This window comes from Acartia tonsa, chromosome 8 (assembly GCF_053477335.1).
Source record: "Acartia tonsa isolate MP-2025a chromosome 8, ASM5347733v1, whole genome shotgun sequence".
Classification (NCBI taxonomy): domain Eukaryota; kingdom Metazoa; phylum Arthropoda; class Copepoda; order Calanoida; family Acartiidae; genus Acartia; species Acartia tonsa.
Window position 1 is genome coordinate 24923727 of NC_137267.1, and position 27022 is coordinate 24950748.

At 31.2% G+C, this 27022-nt stretch overlaps 2 protein-coding genes across 2 annotated transcripts in view; both read left to right on the forward strand.

The window, feature by feature from the left end:
• The first annotated feature begins 1815 nt into the window (after positions 1-1815).
• Positions 1816-11545, forward strand: LOC145326532 (uncharacterized). Its single transcript, XM_080169903.1, has 7 exons — positions 1816-1859; positions 2645-2679; positions 6918-6966; positions 7532-7585; positions 10441-10590; positions 10906-10997; positions 11366-11545. Exons 1-7 carry the CDS (start codon positions 1816-1818, stop codon positions 11452-11454), a joined length of 513 nt encoding a protein of 170 aa, XP_080026029.1. The 3' UTR covers positions 11455-11545.
• A 451-nt stretch (positions 11546-11996) lies between these two features.
• LOC145326352 (uncharacterized) overlaps positions 11997-27022 on the forward strand; it is a 34929-nt gene continuing 19903 nt past the window's right edge. Inside the window, exons 1-8 of the mRNA XM_080169661.1 lie at positions 11997-12074; positions 12407-12480; positions 13301-13366; positions 13789-13872; positions 14061-14295; positions 15778-16047; positions 16997-17044; positions 25134-25204. Coding sequence (XP_080025787.1) covers positions 14252-14295; positions 15778-16047; positions 16997-17044; positions 25134-25204 — 433 coding nt within the window. The 5' untranslated portion in view covers positions 11997-12074; positions 12407-12480; positions 13301-13366; positions 13789-13872; positions 14061-14251. The remainder of the gene's footprint in view (positions 12075-12406; positions 12481-13300; positions 13367-13788; positions 13873-14060; positions 14296-15777; positions 16048-16996; positions 17045-25133; positions 25205-27022) is intronic.

Genomic DNA, 27022 nt, shown 5'->3' on the forward strand with positions numbered 1-27022 from the left:
GCTATCTGACGGCCGATACTAACAACCGGATCCTCCCCATGCTTCTGAAGTCCAGGAAAGTTGGAGATCGTTATCTATTCGGACAATTTAACATTTTCGGATTAGAACTCTGAATAAGTTCACGTCTTAAAGGTAGTTTTACTTTGCTAATACTCTGGAAGATCGGTTCGGAGCTAGCCTAGTGATTTTCTTACCTGACAAAGGTACCTAACAAAGAACTTCACGCCTCACGGGGATACAGGCAGCAGAACGGAATATTGTAGTCATGTTCGCATGACTCTAGTAATCACAGTAGATACTTTCAGTCCAAAAGTGTTGGCAAAGTTAGTTACCTAGGAATAAAAATTCTTAGACTAAATAACAGTATAAAGTTATCAGTAATATCTTAGTACCATTTTCGGAATAGGGCTTATAGACAAAAGAATATCTCTTAAGTGTATTTGGGTTTAGGATCGGTGTGAAATAATACCACCATTCTAAGGTTAGATATACTTGTCAAACAGGGAATAATGTGTCGCTGATCTGGAAAGGAGACATTGGTGAGAGATTGTAGTCCTGTGAAGTAGTGATAAAGGATTACATTTGTCCCTGGAACCCGGAGGTGACCCATCTCTAATTAAAAACTTTTCAGTCCCAATTAATTCTTTTTCTTACATAAAATTAAATAAAGTAAAAAGAAGGAAATCTTAAGAAACACTCTTTTCTCTCTTTATTTTAAAAGAAAAAAGTTTTTCTTTTACAGCTCTTATTGTTAATTTAGGTATGTTAGAAATGTCCTATCGATTTCAAACAAGAGAATACAATATTACAAGGGAATCTCTGTAATTAAAATAAAAGTGTGTCCTTAACTATTAATATCCCATATTCAAGAAATTTTGCAACATTTATATACTTTTTTATTCAATATTCTGAATTATTCAGTTCTGACACTAGACAATCCTTATACTAAAGTAACAGGATGTCTGTGTGTCTGTCTGTCTGTGTGTCTGTCTGTGTGTCTGTCTGTGTGTACCGAAGGATCTCGCTAACCGCTGAACCGATCGGGTTCTCCTTAACAGGGTAGCTTCTCATAAGTCCCGGGAAGGTTTTTAACTATTTTGGGGGAGGGTACCACCACCCTCCCAAGAGAAATGACAAAAAAATCGAAATTTTAAAACACGTTTAGGAGACTTCAACGTCAAATGAAGAGGTATCGTACAAAAAAATTAAAGTAGAGACTTTATCAAACAAAAACATTTAAAGTGCCACTAGAGGCCTCTAGGGGCGTAGCCGCTAGTTGTTAATATAAACCAAAGGGTGTAAAAGTCCATACAAAGGAAAACTAAGAAAAAAGTATTAATGAAAAAAAACTATTGTTAATTAAGTCTTATAAATATTCTAATAAGCAATTTTCCTGCTAGCTTCTAGTGGAGAACAATTCCCCAATTTATACTCCTCTAAGCCCCTTAAAAGGACTCTCCACAGAAAAATCAACTTTGGATTTTTGAAAATCTAACCTGAAACTATTATTCTCTGTTCAATTTTAGGCATTTTTTGTTTTTGTGGCATCGCGATCGAAGCCCTTTGAAAATTTTGTCCGCCACTAAAGCAGCACAAATTAAATGGCGGGAGGATTCACTTAAAGGAGGTAAAAAATTTCAAAGGGCTTCGATCGCGATGCCACAAAAACAAAAAATGCCTAAAATTGAACAGAGAATAATGATTTCAGGTTAGATTTTCAAAAATCCAAAGTTGATTTTTCTGTGGAGAGTCCTTTTAAGAAGGGTGAAGAAAGCATTCCTCGACTCTCTTCTCATAAAACCTTGAAATTAATCTATGCCTAGAAGTAACAGGAATCATGTCAGCCAGTCTGTCTGCAGGTTAAGATCTTGATAACTGCTGAACCGATATAGTTTTCTTGTACAGTAAATCTTCTTTTAGGTCCAAGGAAGGTTTATAACTAACGCTAGTTCAACAAGGATAACAAAATCCATAAAAGCAAAGCTCTGAAACTTACATTTTTAAACTTGATTATAGAAATACTTGGCTTATAACATTGTACTTTATTGTCATAGGAATCAGTGTTCAAAAATTGGATTATTACATCACATAATTTGTTGTTAAAAATGGTAAAAATCAACAAAATAATAGAAGGGGGTGAGATTGGGATGGGTGGTTAATTAAGTGCTAAGTGGGAAAGCCTATTCTATTCTTAATCTATAAAAAAAAGAATAGAATATAATAATCTACATTTAATTAGAAACAAAGATAAAGGTTTAACAAAACCAGGACAATTATGTCCATATACATAGCAAGCGCAACAAAACAAGAAAATGGCTTTCTTTTCCTATGATTGCTGATTTTTCTTTCTGCTTTTTTTTGTAGCGACTTGGCTGTGTTAATATTTACGATGCTATTGGCTGATATTGAAAGAACCTTTTGAAAGTCGGCACAGGGTCCTAGGGGAAGGAACATACAGTCATTTAACCCCTTCTCCCTCTATTGGTTTTCTCTAATGTTTAGGGTAGTGATCCACAGATACATATATGTCCAACAGGGTTTAGGACTTCCCATAATTTTGAATTTATTTCAAAATAGGGAGTAGCACTTCCGAATTATTTGAAATATTTTTATTATGAATTTTAATATATTATTTTATTTTCAGGAATATTGTTGAGAGGTTGGAAACCCGTCTGGCACAGGAAAACATTATTTAATTATTATTAATTATGTATCGCATCGTATTATAGACAGCTTTCCTCAATTATTTTAATAAAAGACTATAAGATCAAAACCAGTTTTGTTAGCTCCGACCGGCCGATGACCCGGGCTACTTAAACTGGTATTAATTTTAAGATTTTCATTTTAATATTCGTGGAAAATCATTTGTATTACAATGCTATACATGATTTTTCAGTTTGGCTGAGAACCGGTTATAATCAAGTGGATAGTAATCGGTTTCGATGCAATACTGGAATATATATTTCCTCTAAATAGATTACAAATCAAGGCTCACTTCCTAGGAGTAAGCTTTGGCTTGTAATCAGTGGGCACAAGTTAATATTTGAGATAAATATTTCTATTTGAAAGATAAAGTACCAAGTGTAACAAAACACAATTTCGTCAACAATTTTATTGAATTACGTCGATAATTATTTTAAAAAATAAACTAAGGCTGACATTCTGTTATTCTATTTATAAAATGGTAATATAAAATTATATTAATTGTATTATTATAAAATGGACATGGATTAAATGGTAATGGCTGTGTCATGGGCAAAATTAAAGATGTTGTCATAATGTCGATGTTATGTCAATTATATCCACTTTTCATAAGAGTGATATAGAGGACGCAAATGCCGTAAAAAACTGATTGTTAAAACCTATAGGATGCCAACAAATTTGTAAGTCATTAAGTCCTTATTCTTTGTTTGTGCCTGTTCATTGGCAAAGTAATTTCGGCTTCAATAAATAGCATCATAACTAAAGACATTGCCTATTAAATTCACTTCAATTTATAAAGCAGATAATTAATACGGCTACACTACTGTTGAATGTGATTTTATTTGTTAATGGTGTCAAATAGTAAAATAATAGAGGGGACAGGAGCTTTATGTAACTCTACCCACGGATTGGAAACTCTGTGCCGACTATGGTCTGTGAATATCAGCCAATAGCGTCAGAAATATAAACACAGACAAGTCGCTACAAAAGAGCAGAAAGCTATTTGCTAGTAGATGAAAAGTGTCTTTAATACTTGGGCCAGGTATTTGTCTGGGTTATACATCTATAATTATACATTTATTAATGGTATTTTATTTACTGGCAAAGTGCATTATTTCTTGTTACACTTTTGACAGCTTCAGAGAAAAATATGACAAACAAGAATGATATATTTACATCAGTGGCCTAGAACCGGAATATAAACAAACTTATGAAGTTTTTTTTGACCAGCGGCTGTGACCTAGCATAAAGGTTTTCTATATATAAAAGAAGGGATGGGGTAGAAAATAGCCTAAAACCATCCCTGGATCTGTATAAATCTTCGCCTAAACGGAGGACTCAATCATTTCAGTGGTTACTAATATCACATAGGACAATCTTAATAGGGTTGCGAAAGAGATTATGAGACAAAACATATATATTTGACAAAAATATTGTCAAGAAATAAATTGATTAATGAAAAAGGCATGTGCCTTGAAGCACTTCCGACTGACCGACGGTCAAATTATCCACTTTCAAGAGGGAATCTTCTCAAATTATTTCAAATAGTTGAAGAAAGGTAGACAGTCAAAGTGAGTTTTGCAGGCACTAGAAAGGAAATGATTTATAAGATTTATTTTTTTGCAATAGTGAATTGTAGATTTTTTTCTGTAGATATCATCAAAACCTCTCGATAAATAATATTATATAGAAGCTTTTTATAGTGCCCAAGGACGTCCAAGCTTTTTCATTTGGGGGGGGAGGGGTGTTAAAAATTCAAATTTCTAAATTTTGGGGGTGTCTACGGCCAAATTCTTTTAGGGGGGGGGGGTAATCTTTATATTATATAGACAAGGACGTCCAAGCTGTTTAATTTTTTGGGGGTGTAAAATTCATTTGGGGGGGGGGGGTTACCCCTTTACCCCCCGATTGGACGTCCTTGATAGTGCCTATACAAATGATGTCATACCGACTTACCATTTGTCAATTAAAATGTATACTGGCCCACATTGGTAATTGAGTCTGTATATTGGTCAATTGTAGTCTATGACGTCATTTTTTATAGGCATTATATTATAAAGACCTTCAATTGTATAATATTATATTATTATTATTGTTGTATAAGCTAGGTAAAAAAGGAACAAGAACTATTATCCATAAGTAGCGCATAATAGATATAAAAAAACAGGTATTATTCCTTGAACTGACGAATACGTGGAAGAACTACTATTTAATACAAAGCTTAAACTAATCCAAACTAAGCATCTTAGAATTCATAAAAAAAAACTGACAAAAAAGACTAGAAGATTATCTTTGCTTTTCATAAAATATAAAGTTTTCTAAAGTTTTTTTTACTGCATAAGAAATGTACTTTGTGTTGACCTCTGCTTGACCAAGCTTGTATCAAGGTATATTAAATTAAAGTCAGAAAAATAAGTAATTATCTATGTTAGTTTCTTGTCCGGGATCTAAAGGGATAAGACAATGGACGATAAATTGATGTACAACCCTAATGATGATACACAGGATGATCCCTCCTGTAAATTAAAATTAATCGTTAAAAAGTTTGACCACTTAACCAATCAAAGTCTACGAATAAGAAAACGTTATTATAAAACTTTGGCGACTAGTGTAATAAACAGTAATAAATATTTCCTATTACTTAAATGCATTTTAAATTAAAATTTTATTAAAATTACATGTTCCCTGATTGATTCCAAGTGAAACCTAGACTTTAATTATTTAACCTTTGTCAGAAAATCCCAGCTCATCATTGTAATAATCTAAGCAAAGTATTCCCACTACCCTAACATAACAGCAGAAGGAACCAAATTAAAGTCTTTAGATATATCTTGGTGTTCGGCCGAGATTCGAACCTATCACCTTTCCGACAACGAGCGGATGCGCTATGTGTTAAAGTTTTGAAGGTTTATTATACTTAAATCTTTACTTTTCTTCTAAATATACTAAAATCCTATTTTCCTAACAGTAAGTAAATATTTCTAGACCAATACAATGTTTGAAGATTATAACTTTACAAGTTTTTATTAAAACTTTCATAAAAGGCAGACATAGACCCGCATAAGAAAAAAAAATAGATTACATATTTTCATAAAATCATTCGTAGAAAATATATTTCATGAACCCTTCGAATTAAATCTAACTAATTTTAATCAAACACTCGTCAGATTACACAAAAAACCTAAATTTATCATATTCCACATCAAAATCGCCTGTAGATAATAATAAAAAACTATTTTCAATAGCAAAGCTACTCTATATTTCGTTTTGTCTGCCCTTCTGTCAGTCAGTCCGTAACGCTTTGGAGTGGATATGATTTTCTTGACTGCTATTACAAATTAGACAGCAGAAATTTTTAGTGAATATTCCTATGACATTGAGTATCTAGTCTTTACATTGTTTTTTTCGTCTGTCTGTCAGTCATGCTTTAAAAGATGTAAAGAATTATTTTAAAGGTTTTGTGATCTTTTATATAGATTTTTATATTTTCTCTCTTTCCTTTCTTTGTTATGACAACTAAAAATCTTTTTTATAACTCACTTTCTATTTGTCCATTCCATGATTTATTGTTCTTAGTCACTTTTTGATGTTGTCATTCTTGTTCTTTATTTGGCCCACTCTGTGCTTTAGAGATCAATCAAAAAGTCCACTCAGACCTAAACCAACTTTTTACTCTATTTATTGTATGTCTATAATCTAATGGATAAACTTCTTTTTGTCTATGCTCTTGGGATTAAACACATAACTATTAATTTAATGTATTTTTTCTTTGGAATAATGATTCATTTTAAAAGTACAAACCAGAAAATTTTTATGCTTTTCTTTTACCTACAATCATTCGTTTTTTTTTATTTTAAAAGTGCTAATTTCTGACATTATAATTTCATTTTATAATAATAACATTTTCTTATTCGCTGGCTGAACAACATTGGACTCTTAAGTGAATTTTGATTGGTTGACTCATTAAGTTGATTGTTTAAACGTTACAACAACTAATTTTAATCTACAGCAGGGTAAATTTTGTGTATCATCTTTGGTGATGTAATAGTACATCAATTTATCGGCCTTTGTCTTATCCCTTTAGATTCCTGTGATATAAAAAATTCACACGTACCTGATTTTTAAACATAGCCCTAAAAATTCCATGTTGTATGTTTGTGTACATATGAACCTAAATATCTCTTAAACATCTAGAAAATTAAAATAATGTTTGTAGCTAAACAGAGGAGGTATAAGTCTGATAGATACACAAGGTGTTAACAGGTAAAAATTTTATATATAAAAAGGATAAAAGCGAAGCTCAACAATTCAAATGAACAAACAAACAGAACGAACTTTGCTTCGAAATCTGAGCATAAATACAATATATTTTATTAATCTCCTTTAGTAATTATTATTAAGATACTTTGCTTATGTCAAAATATCTAAGGAATCTAAAAATTAATAAGGACATACGGACTTTATCGTAAAAATTATAGAGTGCATACTTCCTTAGTTGTACCTAACTAATTCAGGAATTATCAGTTGAAGTTTGAAATTAATAAACAATTCTAACATGTCAAATTCAACTATTAGAGATTTATGTCATAGACTGATCGACAGACCCTGATTGTAAAAAAGCTTCGTTTTGAAATAACGACGACAAATGCCGCGTGCCTTTTGTTTTGGTGTCCCATCACTTCCGCTTATAGTCAAATCTGAGGACTGCGAATTGTTCTCCTCATATATAATCTTTTACTGTTTAGTCATTATTTTTATTTTTCTAATGGATTAACTACACTTGATTTTCAGATATCTAAGATAATTTTTTTTATTTTTAAAATTTTAGACTTGATAATGATTCAGATTTAGAAGATATAGAAAATCAAATTGCTGAAATAAGGTAAATTAATAGCGCAGTCTGTTTATAACTTTGTTTGTATTTACTTTAAAAACTTGAATTGTGTCAATATTTTAAAGAATAAATGCATAAGTATAGATGTATAACCTAGACAACTGCCTGGTTCAAGTATGTTGACCTTTTTCGTATACTATTTAATTGGCATTGTTTATATTTCCGACCCTATTGGCTGATATTTAAAGATACATTTGAAAGTCCGCACAGGGTCCCCTTCCTGTGGGTAGAGTTACATAGAACTCGTGCCCCATCTGTACTTTTACTTGAATTTTGAAAGTAAGATCTAAAGCAACATATTTCAATTAACTATTATCAGTGAAACCTTTTCTTTTCTAACAAGTAAACAATTATTTCCATAAGTAGCGCAGCAATATCAAGCAAAAAACGGCAAACTATTAAACAATGATATATTATATATATATAAAATTCAATTATTCTAGACCAGTGGCGTCCATAGCAATTCATTAGGGGATGTGAAACCATTTAAGTGGGAAAGATGGGGGAAAATTTCTTTCTAATTTAAAATTCAAGGGGGTTGTTGAGACCCTCTAACGCGCGCTAGTGGTCTAGACTATTTATTTGGTGAGCCTTTTGGAGTCTATGGGCGCAGCTAAAGTTGTGTAAATTGTGGTAGTGTAAAGTCATTTATCTTATGCACATCATAAAATAGCTACATACTTGGTATACCATCATTGTCGCATAAGTACCAACTCAAGAAATTTGCGCAATCCTTCAAAGTGCCGTCTAGAGCACCAATCCCAACCCCCCTTTCCTATTTTTAAAATAAACTGAAAATAAGTGACAGAGTTGGTTTTTCGATTGTTTGTTTATTACTTTCAGTTAGGTTTTATTGAGTACTGTAAAAGCCCGTAGTTTTAGTTATCCACTTAGGAGAAAGGCATGAAAAAAACCTCCTCCCTTTAATTTTTTAACTTATTTTAAAATCAAATGAGGGGAGGGGCCATTCTCTTTGAAAGCAATATAAAATTGAAGTATATTGTCTTAGAAGTAATAATGTAATTGTCAAAAATTAGATTTTTTTATTAAATAAGGTATAGTGTGTGGAATTGATGACACACTGCAAGGAGCTACACATATGATGTTGTATAAAGCCTGGTAAATCAAAATATATTTTTATCAGCCAAGATATTTAAGCCTCTATATTTACTGGTGTAATATATATGTTATTAATTCTATGATAAATTATAAAAATTATAAGTACATTTATTTATCTTGATGTTATAATACTTTTTTATATTATTATTCAATATTCATATCTGATATTGTTAAACTAGCCTCTAGAGATTAATTAAAAGGAATAGTTGAGTATATATCTTGTTTTACATCATAAACTAGGTAGGAAACAAGACCGACATATACAGGGAGAAGGAGAGATAGATTTTGAAATATTAATTTCATTTTCATTTCAAAAAAAAAATTTTAAATGTTTTTTTAACAATCTAATAAAAAGTACAAAATGGAATATTACAAAAAATTAACTAAAAGAGTAAAAGAGGTGATATCCTACATGCACTCTAATATACTTTGAAAGCATTGTGCCTTAAGGTACTCTAATAGCATAAACTCTAATACGATATTCAACTTTTATGTTGGAGTAAGTGAGAGAGGGTAAGAGTGGGTGAGGGAAGAGAATACTCATAGAGATGATATGCATCTGAAAAGTTTAACAAGGATGATACAATATTAACGAAGCTTTTTGAAACAAATTCTTACTTTGAAAAATTGGGTGAGGAAGAAGAAGAGATGGCGAGATTATAGGTTAGCAAAAGAAATATGGTTTAATGAAGGACAAATCACACGGTTAATTATAAAGTAGATTTGCTATGAAAAATATAATTGATAAATTCAAATACTTAAAAAAAATCACACATGAAATGCTTATATAAAGATTTTAATAAGATATTGAATAAATTTTATTCAGCTTTTTGCAGAATATGAATATTTATGAAATAAAATAAATTGAAACAAGGATGATTATATTCATTGTTCATAAGTAGCGCAACAATAATAATGTTGATTTCTACCAAACTTAAATATATATCTAAAATTTTTGTTTGTTTGGAGGAACGTATTGACTAATATCTAAGGACTATATTAGCAACCTAGATTGACAACAAAAATTACATTTTCACAATATACACATAAACTTTATCTAGGCAATTAATATTTTCTTTATTCTCAATCAAATGGATTGAAAACGGACAGATATCATGTAGAGTAGATGCATGCTCTTAAGAAAATTCTATAATATATCTAATTGTAAATATGATATAAGTAAAATCCAGCTAAAAGGAATAATAAAGTAATGAATGCAGTTGTATTCATGTAATGTTAGGTTTGTCTGTTTTTTTTTACGATTGGTTTGTACAAAAAAGTAAATTAACGAGTAAAATCTCTGATACTTCTTAGTTAATAGTTATGCATTGAAATATATTTTGATGAACATGGCATCCTCTTCAGTCTAAATGACATAAATCATATTAATTTAATTTAGATATTAAAAGTAAAAATAAAGAAATTTGTATAACTATGAAGGCAGAACATGTTGCTTCAAATGTAAAAATTTTTAATAATATGATCAACCTTGCAGTTGAGCTGAATGTTAATTGTAAACTTTTAGCAAAAAAAAAATCATTGGGGGGGGGGGATTAAAAAAATAAACAGTAAAATATATAAATTTTAATATTTTAACATTCTTATATGAAAAAACTACTTTCTTTTTAATTCAATTATCTTTAAAAATCAAATTCTATTTTTATTGATAAAGTTGTTAAAATTAAGTTAGCTTATTATATCTTAATATGATGGCATTTATTTAGAAGAAATCAGCAGTCATTAGAGGAGAGGAGAGCCAAATTCAACCTAAATTTACAACAAGATATTATTGATAAAGATAAAAAGAAGAAAAGTAAAAAGAAATCAGAAAAATCAGAGAAATCAAAGAAACGAAAAGACTCAAAAACTTCCCAAGGAAATAATACTATTTAGTTTGGAGAGTTGAGGGGAGGGTGGGGGGGGGGGGGTTGAGTTATCATATTATAGGTGGTGGGGTGATCTTTTGGGATGATGCCCTCCAAAAAAAATAAGCTTTGAATGAAAATTAGAGCAATATGACAGAGACACAGGCATGCTGACAAAAAAACTGTTACTTTTATATTATACTTTTTACATTTAAATAAGTCTATAATGCCTTATTAATATTAGATTCAAGCACAAAATGCAAGATAGTTATACCAAATACTCCTGAATTTATAGGATTCCAGCTATTATATAGTATTGTATCTAGAATCAACAGAAAAATGTTCTAGAAAATCAGAATTAGAATCTGCACAACCAAGTTCAACCTGTGCGGTTGGTACGCTAGTAACATTTGAAGGTATTGTACAAGTTTATTTGGTGCTTTCCCATAAAGTGCTGGTTGTACGCTGATAACCCACAACCCCTTACTTTGAAATAAATTGAAAATAAGGTTGGGGGTTTACTTTATCTTTTCCTAAACATTTGGGTCCATCCAGTACAGAATATAATCTAACCAAGCCTGACCTATAGTAAAAAACAAAAAATGAAAAACTACTAACCCACATTATTCGACAATTTCGTGTAGCAAAGCTATTCTAAAATAAAACGTCCATTTATAAAAGGGAAAGACTAATAGGCTTAAACATTTTTTGTAGCAGATTGTTGTTTACATATATCATACATTTCCAACAAAATTTTGATTGAAATTTTTTATTTATTTTGTAGAGAATTCTTTGATAAATGGTGTAAACGGTGACTTCCAACCACAACCTGCAACTTCAGTACATCTTCAAGGAATTTCAAAGGATTGGTAAGATCCCCATTGGTCCGGTGGTGGTTTTTAGCTATTTTATTTATTTAAAGCATTTAAATTTAAATGAAATAAATCAATACAAAAGAACAGTTAATTAAATGTTGCAGAATTGCAAAATTTCTCTAATTTGTAAGCTGACACTTGGCAAACGGCTGGACAATCGCGTTATGTTTGGCCTAGGAAAAAAAATAAAATTTTCTGTAGATTATACGCAATAATTCAATGTCATCTCGCAGCAAACATAAATGCACGAAAAAGGCGTATTTTAAGAACTTTTCTTCTTGTTAAGGGATCCCTGTGCATAATTTGGTATTTTAAATTATTTGTAGACCTTATTCTGCCGATTTGCAAAAAAAACATGTACATTCAGCAGTCGTTGGCTGCTAGCAGCCATTATAATTATTCATTTTCAATTGCAGCAACATTTTACCGGGAACTATACGTTGAATATATTTTCTTAGTCGCAGCCAATCTGACCCATTCTAAATTTGACTATAAAAAAGATGACTTACCTAATCCTGAAAATGGAATGTGAACAGATCTAGCCGATATCAGTAATGGTTTAGAGAGTGACGAAGAAGATTTACTTGATCATGACGACTCTTCTAGTGATGTAAATAAAAAGGAAATTAATCCATATTGACATTTATAAATTATTCTAGTATGGCTTTAAAAACTATTAATATCCGCTAAATTAGAACCGGTTCTCAGCCATACTAAAAAGTCATAGCATCGTATTACAGAAAATTTACTTAAAATTTTGTTTAGAGATATGCAATAATGTCAAAACATATCTTCTGCTTTTTCTGTTCTAATACTCTACAAATGTTCGTTTATTTTACTGTTTCAGAGCTTCGGTTTTATGGATGTTGTCAACCTTGTTTAAGACATTAATGATTAATGATTATAATATCCATACATATATGTAATATACATTTATGGATTATTTTTGTAAAGTTGGAACAGTTAACCCGGGCAGTTATAGAATCATCAAGACAAGTTAGTGAACCTTTAGAAAATCTTCTAGGTCTGGTATATACACAAAATATAAGATTTACATATCACTATAGTTCTGGATAAAAGTCCAAAATTGTAAGAATCTAAAGAGATAAGACAGTGGCCTTAAAATTTATATACATTTCCGATTATGATAAACAATATTACTCCTTTTGTAGATTACAATATACGGTTAAAATGTTTGGACACATAACTTAATGAACCAACAAATGAAATTCAAAGTTGTTGAGCCAACGAATAACAAAACGCTATCATAAAACTTTGGAGACTAGTGTAATAAATAGCCAATGTCCCCTCCCTCCCTGCCAAACATGGCACAAGCTCAAATTGGTGTTTTTTGATTACACTGTTAATCAAGGGCGGTTTGTTACACTCGTCCTCAAAGTCTTGTAATAACGTTTTCTTATTCGATGGCTCAACAACCTTGGGAACTTTTATTGAATCTTAATTGGTTGGTTCAATTTGTTAAGTGTCCAAACGTTTCAAACACTAATTTTAATCTAAGGGGTAATTTTGTGTAGAATCATTGTGGATGTAAATCAATTAATCGGACATTGTCTTATCCCTTTGGATCCCTGCTACCAATCCATTGAATCCAAAGAATTGTTGTAATTGGTAAAATAACAGCCTTTCAGATAGGAGGTTTCTCCAAAAAAGTTATAACCCCCAATACATAACTTAGGTTAGGTTTTGTTGGGTTGTTTTTTGCCAGCGCTTTCGGCCCATAAGCGCTAACAAACGTAGAATTAATCCTATACTTTTTATTTTATTATCCGCGAAAACTGTCTGAAATATTACAAAGCATTTTTGTATTATATATAACTTCAAAGAGCAAGTTACTGGACAAAGCAGCAGTAGAACAGAGAAAAAACGAAGTGTAAACAAATCAATAAAAGGTGCACATAAACGTATAAATTCAGGAACATGAGCAATTATTTATAGATGGATATGTAAAAGTAACAGGATGTGTTTCTATATCTGTCTGTGCGTTTATACCGAAAGATCTTGTCAACCGCTAAAAGGTCCTAAAAATGTGTTTTTTAAGAGAGGGTACCTCTACCCCCCTAATTAAGAGAAATCGTCCTCAAACCTCTCTTTGATTTAGGGGCGTTGACGCTAGGTTTAAAAGCTGTATAATACATAAGATGAGAAAGTCTAAAGTATTATGTATGACGTCATAAAAATCCATCTCTTTTTTGGGGTGTTTTCATGCTCATTTTTATCTCATCCTTCCTTTTTAGATGTATTTTTTAACGTCACACATCATAAGATCCCAAAACCAACTTTTTTAAATGATAAATTAATTGTCTTTGTACAGAAGAAGTAACTGGAGAAACAAACGAGCTTTCAAAATTAAAAAATTCTCAAATTGAAAAATACCAAGAATCTCATAATCAAGAGCTTAAAGGGATTTATTTTAACATTCAGATTAATCTATTTATTTATAAAAAATGTCATATTTACATTTCTAACTTTGCAAAAATTGATGTTAAGAGTAAAAAATATACCTTTATTAAAAAAAATTGTGACTGGCGGAAAAATTGAAGGCAAATAAGTCATGCTTTCAACCTAAAAATATATAAATTCCCTTTAAAGATCAAGAGTTATCAAACCAATTAAATAATTCCTCACACGGCTTCAAGGAGTCACCAAACCTTGAAAGTAATTATAATAGTGCTACTGCCAATGCAAACGAAGCATCTGAAAATGATGCTGCTATTTCTGTAAAGAAAGTGATTAAAAAATCCACGAAGAAGGTTTCAATATCTGAACAAACTAAAATGGCGGTTAGTCAAGAACATCAGAATGGTGATCTTTTAGAAAGGTATTAAAATTTGAGTTATTATTAAGCAAAATTATGCAGTTTAGTCAGTGAGATAGGAGACTGTAAATTATACAAATTGTTATGTAAATCTATAAGCATGATCACTTATTTGTTGGCTTATCAAATTTTATCATAATTAAATCATTCAAACTTTAGGTGTCCAAAATTCAAGGAAATTTGTCTGTAAATAATATTGGTTCCCAAAGTATCATAAATACGATCTCTCATTTGTTAGCTTTTAAACTGTTGTTAAATTTTAATTAAATGGTACCTAGAAGTGTCAAGACTTTGTTACTAATAATTTCATTCTACATAAGAAGTAATATTGATTATAGCAATTGGGGAAATTTTAAATTGCGTAAAAGCTCAGGTTTTACTTAATTGAATTTAGGGAAGGATAGGTTAAACCTCTAAAGAAAACAACTCAGAAAAATTTCTCCCTCTTTCTAATTTTTAAAAGCGAAGCTTTTCTATAATTAGGGTCGGTCCGTCCGTCCGTCCGTCTGTCCGTACGTCCGTCCGTCCGTCCGTCCGAGATAGATAGCTTTTATTCGTTAATTTAGGCATGTTAGAATTGTCCTATCGATTTCAAACTTTGCATGATGATTCCTGCAGTAGTTGGGTACGATTTAGAAAGCGTAGCAACTCTATAATCATTACCAGAATGTCCGTACGTCCATTTTAAACATGTTGATTTTTCTACTTTTTTAACAACAAATTTTCAAGTGTTTTAATTATCCATTTGATCTGATTTTTGGTATATTGATTCCTGGGACAACAAAGAACAATATTATAAGCGAAGCAACTCTATAATCAAGTCCAAAAATGTAAGTATGTCCATAAACATTATCCTGTTTTTAAGCAGTTTTTCAACAAATTTACCTACAATTTTGATTCGACATTTATACATTTATGTTCCGATTTTTCAGTTCAGATACTATACAAGTGTTAATGTCCGTTTGTCCTACCGTTTCAGTGCTTCGCTTTTATGGATGTTGTCATCCTTGTTACTTTTCATGTTTGAAACAAATATATCTGCGAGGAGAAACCTCCCTCCTTCTTTAGGCTAGGGGTGGAACAACTTAGAGTTGAATAGACATCTAAATAAATATACTAAGGAACAAATGTGTAATCTATCAACAAAATTTTATTCAGACATATTTATTTTAGAAAAATTTCCTAGTAGTTCAAAATGGACCACTATTAAAAACCACTAAAAAATTAATTAAAAGTTATATTTTTAAAAAGTATAGCCTTCCCAAACCGCATCATAACTAATGATTTGATCAAAGTTACATACTGCTGTTATGTCAGGCGCCTGATGTGGTAATAGTAATTAAAGGGGACAGATTTGACATATAACCAAAGTAAGGGATTTCTAACTAAGTTCTTCTATTTTTGGAGATTTTTAATTAAGCTAATAACTCTTTTATAATCTTGTTTAAATGAATAGGATTTTGTGTAAATATTTCTTAATGATAGGCAGAACGAAAACCTACAATTGACACCCCCCACCAAGAGTGAGGGGGAGAAGGAGAAGTTGGCTGGGATAAACGGAGAGGTGGAAGGAGGCAACGGGGAGAGGGAAGACTGTGAATTAGGGAAGGGGGGAGAGGTTGCATCAGAGAAAGCGGAGCGGTCAACCCGGGAGGAAGAGACAGGGATAGGGGGTGATTTGAAGCCGGCTAGTGGAGAAAGCCAGGTTCATAATGATGACGGGCAACTTGCCAGATCCGGCAACGGCCAATCCAGGTACTCTCTCACACACACACTCATACTAATATACACAATAACACACACACATACACACACACACAACTAATATACACAGTAACACACCTACTCACACACACAGACAAATTCATTACACGCGGTTAAATAGCTAAAAGTAGAGTAGTAGTGTCATCTAGTCAGTGAGTCACATATATTAAATTCAGGCTTTTTAACAAGCCATTTTTTTTGTTTTTTACTAAAGTATTTTGAAAGCATTTATTCTTTTAACGAATTTACAAAAAATGAATAATCTAATTTTTATAAATTTATTATAATACATAATGTTAAAATAGAAATTAAATTTAATATTGTTTGTGTGTATGTATGTGTGGGTGAGCGTGTTATCTCAGCTGTTTTTAATAGTAGGTGCAAGTTTATAATTAGCACTGAAGTCATTCCATATCCTAAGATACATTCGCTTATTCTTGTTAATTCATAAAGTATTCTTTTGCTTTATCTATTATTGAAAGTGGACCAAAAAGAAAGATCTTTTTTTTGCAGAGATCTCGTAATTAAGGTGTGAATGACACCTATAAATAACCCAAAAAGTGAAAAGATGAAGAAATATTAGGTTATTTTTTACAATTATGCCTTGTAATACCTAAAAGAACGTGTCCTTACTTTTGTGTTAAAAAAAATAACTAGTCGGTGTTTTTAGTAAGTAGTAGATGTAAAATGACCCATATAATTTAGATATGCAATCGTTTATTTTTTGTAGTCCTCTTCAACATTCTTCAATACATACAGACTTCAATACATCCTTAAAAATTTTCTATTCCTCTAAAAAAATTTGCTATAACAATTTTATATTAAAATTTTATGTTATAAATTTTTGAATATCTGTTGGCATGATTCTAAAATATTGCTTCAAAAAAATATGCATAAAGTTGCATATTCATTTGATTGCAAAAATCTTTTTTTTTTGCAGAGAAAAAGAGCAAGGACAGAAAAGTTCGTCTCATCCCAGCATTTTAAGGTAAGTTTTTGTTAATGCGTAGAGATAAAAAATATTTATTTAAAGTATATAATACATTTGTTGTAAAATTACCAAAAATTTGTTAATACTAAGGGGCTTGAACCAATCTTTTTAGGGGGTGTCAATATTTGGGGAAGGAGGGGGGATATAAACCCCTCCAGTAGCTTTTATGGTTTTTATTGGTTAAAAGATGGAGGGAATTTAACATAATTCCAAAATTTACCTAATAATTTAGAGTGACACTCTAACTCCATTCTTATATGATGTAGCCAGCTCAGCACACATACCTAGCCTAAAATCTTTTAAAAACACTAGCATCACCTCTATTGGCTACGCCTTTGGTGGACCTAGATTAGTGAAATCAGTGATAAAAACTAAATCTAATGCTGCTAACATCTATTTTTACAACCCTGAATGCCGAAAAGCTGGAGTTGCTATAGCAAAGCACAATTTAGGCAGTAATGCACCTCCTATACTATACTGCTTAAACAGTTACCCAATTTTAAGACACCAAGTGAAATGTCTTTCAGTCATTTTGAGTAGGCTCAAACAGGAAGGGCAAATCTCGTCATATAGTCTAAATAATTTTGTTTGTACAAAATTTGACGAAAAGTTAGGGCCCCTTTACTCGGTTAAACTTGCCTCAAACAGCAAATATACTAGTTTTTCTGACGCAAAATGCGTAGAACTATATATGAGTGGGTTTGTAATTCCTCTATACGACACAGAATTCAAATCTGAATATTTTTTCCAGCTGGAAAATATTGTCAGAAATCATGTGTTGGAACTATCACAGTCAACATCGATTGAGAGTACAGAATATACAGGGTGGGGCAAATAAGACCGGACAAACTTTAAACGGCCATAGCGCCAAAACTACTTGACCAATCAGGACGTTTGACCACACTATAAAAAGCTTAGGTAATGACCTTTTAGCACAAAAAAAAATTGGGACGAAGATAGACGTGTACACCGAGCTGGCCGCGCAAATGTTCAACAAGGCAGATTCTAAATGCGCCGGTGGTTAATGCGCAAAATTACATAACGTAGGGTCCGATAGGGAAGGAGTTGGAATCTTGACCCCAAATTTTGTGGGTGTCTTAGGCTTATTGAGACACACATTTTGCCGTGTTTAAATCCATTTTAGCTCAATCCTAGCCGAAATGAGATCGATTTTTCAAGATTTTGAGCCTTAAGAAATCACAAACAGTAGGGCCCGACAGGGAAGGAGTTGGAAATTTGACCCAAACATTTTTGTGTGTCTTAAGCTCACCGAGACACGCATTTTGAGTACTTAAAGTCCACTGTAGCTAAATCCTAGCCCAAATGAGAGCAAAAATATGGATTTTGTCAATTTGGCGGTCACTCATGTTCCTAAGGAAATGTGGCCTCCCAGCAGCCCGATCTTAATTCAATGGACTTTTGGGCCTAGGGCTACTTTGAAGCATGCACCAATAGACGTGCCCATACCCCAAAGACCTCCCTCATTGCCACTATCAAGGAGAACTACGCCAGCTTTGACAGGTACATTTTAACCTGGACCTGCCAGCGGTTGAGGTGGCCGATAGAGGCGGTGATTGAGGCTGGCGGCGATTTTGTTGAATTATCTACTCGTCATACATATACCTATTTTGCTTGCCAGTTTGTAAAATTCAATAAAATCTTTAAAATTGACGATTTTATGTTTATTTGTTTAGAAGTTAGAATTTGTCCGGTCTTATTTGCCCCACCCTGTATATTAAGTACTCCTATCCAATCAAAGAGGCGTAGAAGGAGGCATAAAAAAAAGCAAAATCTGCCATACAACAAGGATGATATAATGCCACCTCCGCCCTATGTTGGAGATAAGAACGAGAATGAACAGCCCGACGCAGACAGACAACCCTCACCACCAACACACAAACCTCATGATTCTAGGCCTACTACACCCTTTTCTAAGGGCATTAGGCCTTCCTTTTCAGGTTCCTGCACACCAGAACAGAGTTACAGGTCGGAGGGTACAGATATGCATGATTATTCAACCTCAATACCACAAAATCATGCGTCAGACAACCTCCCTGTAACACCAACCACAAATCTGACCTCAATTATACACAACCAAATAACCCTCATTGTGCCCCCTATGCTATGTCCTGTCATACCCTTTGCAGTCTCTCCATCCCAGATCGGCACACCCCCTGCTCCAGCCCAGCTTACAGAATTATTGCCTCCAACAAGAATATACTCCTAAAAAGTAAAGCTACTCTAAAATTCACTTAATTCGTTCAATTAAAATAATATTAAAAAATACAACTAATGGAAATTGATCTGTCCTTATTTTTCTTCTCATGATTCACAACAAAATCTTTATTTTCTGTTTAAAATAAGTTAAATTGATAAAAATGTTAGATAAATCTATTTAACGTTTTTCTTGATAAAGCTTTGCTATACAACAAATTATTATCCTGCTATTAGTTTTTTTAAAAGGCGAAGATTTCTATAATTAGGGTCTGTCCGTCCGTCCGTATGTTCATAAATTCAAACAGATTAGAATTGTCATGTCTATTCGAAACATTGCACGCTGACAACTATAACAGTTAGGTACGACTTAGAAATCGTAGCAACTCTATAATCACTACCAGAAAGTCCGTAGGTCCATTTAAAACACTGATTTTTTTTTACTTTTTGACAACAAATTTTGTATGCTAAAATTAACCTATTCATTAATTTTTAATACTGATTCCTATTACAGAAAGGCACAATCAATTTATAAGTAAAGCATCTCAATAATCAAGTCTTTAAAAAAAACGTCAGTATGTCCTTATACAGTATTATGTATCTGATCAGTTTTGCAACAAATTTACTTACAATTTTGTATAGACTTAATATTTGCAGTTCCGACTTTCCACAAGTGTTAATATTCGTTTGTTCTTTCATTTCTGAGCTTCGCTTCTATGGATGTTGTCATCCTTGTGTTATTTGATTTTTTAATCCTATTGATGTGTCATTAAAGTGTTCACACAAAACACAAAAGGCAAAGAATGTATCATCTACTAAGAAGTAAATATTACTAAAAATCTCAAATTTAATTTTGTAATGTTTATTATCGCACTGTTCCTGTTTTGTATGAACACAATATTGTTTCTTTTATTTACATTATACTAAACTTGTGTATTATAGTCCGATATTCGGGCTTTGGTATTATCATATTCACACTACTTGCCACAGTTCAAGGCTTCTCTATTCTTTATAGTAAATTGAACTAAGGGTCTATATACGATAGATTTTGAGGGCGCCATATCTCTCAATAAGAAATTATGGCAAATTTTAACATTGTTTGTGCTAATGTTATGGGGTTAGGCATTCATTCAAGGAGCAAAAATAAAATGAAAGGCGTTCCTCCCAAAATTAGAGAACTAGTATCTAGTGCTAAATATATTCCATCTTTATACATATGTTTAGAGACTAAATTAGATGCTGATCACAAACAATTAAAACTTCCTCCAAATATGGATTATGTGGGCGAAACATGTTCACCTAAACCAAAGGCAGGGATTTTCATGTTTTGTGACAAAAGTATATCTTTTGATAAAACAAATATTCAAGTCATATCTTCTGCTCATGCTATGTATGCTAAAGTTATTTCTAAAGGATCTGAATTCGAAATTATTACTGTTTATTTGCCTTGTGATACAGAATCTACAATTCAAATCCTAAGAAAAATAGACAATTTTCTTTTAAAAAGAAATATTACCAATTTTACACTTATAGGTGATATGAATATTAGTTTTACTAGACCAGAGCATAGAACTAAAGCACGTGCCTTACTAAACTTTGTAGATAAATACAATTTATTTGATGTTGCTAAAAAACTGAACATGCAAACTGATTGCACGTGGAGGGGGAGGGGGGAAAGATCTACAAGCATGTCTGTTATTGATTACTGCTTTTCTAACAATACTAACCTCAATCATTTAAGCTTTAAATATAACTCCTTCTCTGATCATAAAACTCTTACTGTTGGTGTACAAAAAAAGTATGTCTATAACCCCCCCAGCTGGCAAAAACATCTTTTTAAAATCCCTGATTTCATAGAGCTTATGAAAAAAGAAACAGCTATTTTTCTATTTGACAATGCAGATGAAAGTACAAGAAAAGAATTCGAATTTTACTCTGAAAATAAAGAAAATGTAGACATAGATTTCTCATTTAACAAACCAGAATATAAAGATTTATCAGTGCTTTTTGCTTTACTTAAACACCTAAAAATACATCATGATAAATTTTTCTCAAAACTGAAGTTTAATTCCTTTAACAAAACACAAGATTTTGACAAAGAAATTTCAAAGCTCTATGCAGATCTAGATAAATATAAAAACCTTAAAAAAATTGATGAAATCAAAATTTTGATTAGCCAACAGCAAGAATTTTTTAGAAACTTATCCTTTATAAGAGCAGAAACTGCTTTCTTAAGAGGTTTGATATTAGATGGCAATAATAACTCTTATACCTTCAGTCATTGTCGTAGAAAAACTAAAAATGAGCATAACTTAATTATTGATAATGTACTAACAAATGATCCATTAACCATTGTAAAACATTTAAGTAAAATGCATGCAGACATAGTTGCACCTTCTAATGTTCCTATCTCTTCTTTAGATACATTATTAACAGAATTTGACATTAGCTTAGATGAAATTTACCCCAAAATAACAAAACTTTCTTCTCCTCTATGTACAACTAAAGAGTATAGAGATGTGATAAAATCAATGTCAAACAATAGCTGTCCAGGAATCTCCACTGAACCAAAAATTCTTTATGAATTTCTTTTTAATTTTGTCCCTAACTTTTCAACTAGAGCCTTTAATCACATTCATTGTATTGACATTGATAAATCACCTTTCTCAAGTATAAAAGATCGCAACATAGTTTTTATCAACAAAAAAGGATCTGATCCAAAACTGGCCAAAAATCTGAGAGGTATTTGCATGATGGAAACTATGTATAAGATTTCTTCTAAATCATTAAATTGTAAAGTTAAACCTTATTTAGACCAAATAGTACATCCTGATCAACATGGTTTTATACCAGGAAGACATATGCACACAGCAAGCGTTTCAATGACTGCTACTATGAACTACATCAAAAAACATGAAATAAATGCACAATTAGTTTCATTTGACATTCAACGTGCTTTTGACCGTGTTTTACCAGAAGTGCTTCATAGAATACTTAAGCATATCTTTCCTAGTGGAAACTTTGCTGATGCATGGATTAATTTAATTTCTAAGGGTAGATTTAGAGCAATTGCTAACAAATGTGTGTCTGAGTTTATTGATATCATTTTAGGGACCCCTCAAGGTGGTCCCTCAGCTGCAACTTTGTATGATATTGTTCATCATATTTTTATGTCATGCCTTGACAGTAAATTATTTAAAGCCATTTCTTTGCATGTAAATTCAAAAATTATACCTGCAGCAGCTTTTGCAGATGATTCTTGGAAATTTTATTGCTTCAAAAATAACACAGATGTTGAAAAAGTTTTTAACTTGCTTTCAAAATTAGAAGAAACAACTGGATTAAAAGTAAACTTCACCAAAACTAAGATATTAATTAATGGTATTGAACCTGCTAACCTAGATATAATTGGAAAAGTTCAACCTTATTTTAAACACCTTGGTATAATTATTTCTTTTGATATGACACAAGGAGCAAAACTAACTTATGATGAACTTATCCAAAAACTAGATAGGAAGGCAAAACAGTATCCACTATTTAGTAACTATAGTATAATAAAACGTAGAAACCTTTGCATGTCACTTTTAAATTCCATGTGTTTTCATATTTTTCGTGTCTACTCACCTAATAGTACTCAAACTAAAAAACTATGGAAAGTTATGTCTAAATTCTTGTGGTCATCTAAATCGAATGAAGGAATAAGTTACAGATACAAGGTTGCATCTAAACAAATTGAGCTTAATCTTTGGCAGGGTGGTTTAAAGATCTTAAAACCCGAAAGTCAAAGCATCTCAATTTTTATGCCAAGCCTACTACATCTCCTAAACCATGCCCGTCTATATCCCTCTTCTTCCCTGGGTATACTACTCAAATTCTACAAAGTTGACATCAATTTTTTACTAAACAATTTTGGTGTAAAGTCACTACAAAAAAATCGCAAATTTTTAAAACTCCTATACCCAGGATCAACCAAAATATACTTTGACAAAACAGTACAATTTTTGAAAAATCTAGAATTAAACAAAAACACAATGCTTAAAACATTAATTGTTTCTTCTTTTTGGGCAAAGAGGTTTACAAAAAATCAGATACAAATTTTAGCAGATAACTCACTTGTAACTTTGTTAGATTTACTTGAACACAGAATAATAGGAGATAGAATTATGCTTTTACCGACTATTCGTTCTGACATTCATACTTTAATACAAGATAGTAGATTAGTTAAAAAACTTCAATCTTATGTAGAAGTAATAAGTAGTAAACAAAATATATTATGCCTAGATACAATTGACCAAAAGAAATTAAGTAAGATAAGATTACCTCTTATAAATGTTAATGATTTTAAGCCTTCCATTTTATCATTGCATTTTAAATGGTTGCAGAGAGAAAAGTACGATCAACATGCCCCAAGTATTAAAACAAGGAAAAGAGATGGTCTTTATTTTCCAGATATTGAAAGTTTTGAAAACAGTTTTAAAAAAGTAATGTCATTACCTTTAATTTTGCATTATAAATCTTTCTTAGTAGAACAGCTTAATAGAACTCTTGTAAGCAGAAAAAAGTTAATGCATTTTGGCTTACTTGACAATGCAATTTGTCCTAAATGCAATGTAGATTCAACAACCGAACATGGGATTTTTTATTGCTATTTTGCTAAGTACTTTATTCATGCATTGGCACTATTTCTAGACCAAAAATATAATGATGGGAATCCAGAATTCATTTTTTTTAAAGAAAACTTTTTCCTTTTTAACATCATTTATCCTCAATTCAATGATAAAGATTTTCTTCAAATTTCAACAATCATTTTAGTAGCCAAAGACAGAGCATTGAAATCTAGCAAGGACGAAGCTATAAAAAAATGGACTGTTAATAATTGCTACTCTCAAACTCTTTTTGTTGCCCAATTTTCCATAAAAATTTTAGAAAAAACTTCTTCATATAGCAACATTGCATCTGAATTTTTGAATTTTCTTTTACAATATAAAGATAATATTACTTACTTTCAAACCTAAAAATGTTTTTTTTTTCCAATGAAATAAAATTTGAACTATTAATACAAACAAAATATTATACATATTGTTTCATTAATGCGAAATATTTTACTGTATTTTATTATAAAAAAAATCCATAAATATTATAGTTTATTTCATGTTATTTGTAATTATATTGAAATAAATTAATTTATAAATATTAAATATTAATGTTAAATTTTTAGATATAAGTAAGAATTGTTTATATATTTTGATCTACATGAAAACTTAACTTATATTATGTAATATACAAAGAAATTTCTATTATAGTTACTAAAAAGTTAAATTTAGAACCTAAATTTCTAATTCTTATATCATACAAAAAATTCCAATTTTACTGTCGATCTTTTTAAACCTTAAATTTAATTCCTTGAATCTAGCTCTAAAATTAAATCTAAATTAATTTGAATTATTTAGATATTTTATTTTGTTAAGAATTAATCCTAGCTACTTTATAAATATGTTTTGATGTTGTAGTGTGGCTTATCCCTCCGTCCTTAAAGTATATTATATATTGATAAGCTTATCATAACCTTAAAATTTCTTAGTATAACAGTTTTTTATTCTTTTCTTGCCAAATACAGTTAGCTTATCATTTATACGCTATACCTATGAATAAAAATTGTCATAATATTACTTATTTGATTTAATCTAGAGCTCGGCAACCGCGCGTAAGCCGCGACTAAGCCTCAAATTAAAATCCGATTGAAAGCTTTAAAATTAAAAAAAATATTTGAGTTTTAGACTTCCATCTAATTGTTAATTTCATTGATGTTACAGGCGGCTGACGTGCTGCTGCCGAGCCCTGATTTACCAAAATATAAAAAAATTCTTTTCAGGAGTTTTTCCTACCAGTTACCGGATTCTCCTGGTAAAAGTGCCATTCGGCCAAACAGTCTTTTCAGAAACAAGGAAAAATCATTCAATCTAATAACTTATTGTAGATGGATGTGCGTGTGTGTGTCAAGTAAGATCTCCTAAACGGCTAGACAGATAAACAGTCTTTTCAGAAATAAGGAAAAACTAATTAAGAAGGGAATCAAGAATAGTTATTTAGTTATTTATCTAATCCTATTACATAAAGCATTCCACGGATATTAAAATGAAAAATTTTAAAATCTAAACCAGTTTTGTTAGCCTCAAAGGGATCGAAGGTCCGGGCTAACATAACTGGTATTAATTTTATGATTTTGGTATTAATACTCGTGAATAACTCTCTGAAATACCATTCAAGTTATCAAATAAATCGAACTTACAGCTTGATTCTTGTCAGAAAAATATTCCTTGTTTATATTAGGTACAGGGTACATGGCTATCTTACAACCATCATAAAACAGGTGTATTTTTTGTCAATATTGGACATATGATTAATGGCATGTATAAAACATCCTGTTGTATTTCTGCTGGTGGTAATAATAGCTGTGTTTCCAATAAAAGTATAATTATACTTGAATCTCAAGTGTAATTGAGAAAAAACATTGTAAAGATACAGTGAATAGAACACGCTGGCAAACGTTGATTTGTTTTATTGACAACCTGCAGTTAGACTTTTCGTTGACTTTTAGCATACCTGTTGGAACTAAATTGCTAAAAAGAAAATATGGATCCTATAATATAAAGTAATAAGGCTTTTTTTTGTCTAAAGCTAAAAAACTCGGAAATTGCTGGCCCTAATGGGTTGAACTTTACAGGAAAGCTTTATAAATGATATATTGATATGGTTTTAAACTACTTTCCTGGCACACCACCCCTCCCTTTCCCTAGAGGTGAGGGGCGAAGAAACTAGTTCCAAGATAAAGACAATAAACATACAATATAAATATCCATTCACTTCTGCTCATGTAATATGTTAGCTAATTTATTCGTAAGAAATTGAGCTTAAGGAAAAAATTTAGTGGGACATTTTGATGGTTTTAGATCCTTGATAATTCTAGTTTCTTCAAGTACTTATAAAGTTTTACAATATCTTAATCATTGTATAATATGTCTTTTGGTACTACCAGATAATATGTAAATATTTTGATATGCGGAAATGAGTAAACACAATTACTTTATAGTCTAAATGTGTCAATGTATAAGAGCATGTAGATATATAAATTGCTTTCAAAAGATATGGATATATTGAAGCTCTTATAGTGCCTATAAAAAAGAGGATAGATTTTAAAACTTCTGGCCAATGCATCCCAAATGATGTCATTTAAGAAAAATACATAACTCTAATATGACGTCATTCAGAAACTTTGGACAAAAGTTATTTATCCCTTTTTGTAAAGACACTATAAAGAGCTTCGGATATGTTTTGTATTTGATAGACATGATTTTTTTTTTGTAAAAGTCGAAAATATTTTTACACTTTCCTATACAAATACTTAATTTTAAAAATAAAATGTGTCTTGAGTTTTTAATCAAGTAATAAAAAAACGGTCTGATGTCCTTTCCCTTTCCTATTTCCTGTAAAATATTTATCTAACATACATTATACTTTTTGGCAATATTTGCTAAAATTTTGTCTAGTTAAATTCTCTTTGTCTGTCTTCTCGTTTAATTTTAGATTTCCTCTTTTGATGTTACTAATTTAATTGATTAAAAGTAGCATGAAAAACAGAAAATTTTTAATTACAGAAAAATTGCTAAGTGACTGTTTAGATGAATATTACCTAATTATAAATTATCTCCATTATAAAAGTTCAGAGAACTTGTAATGTGAGGTTTATTTGGAAATATTTTG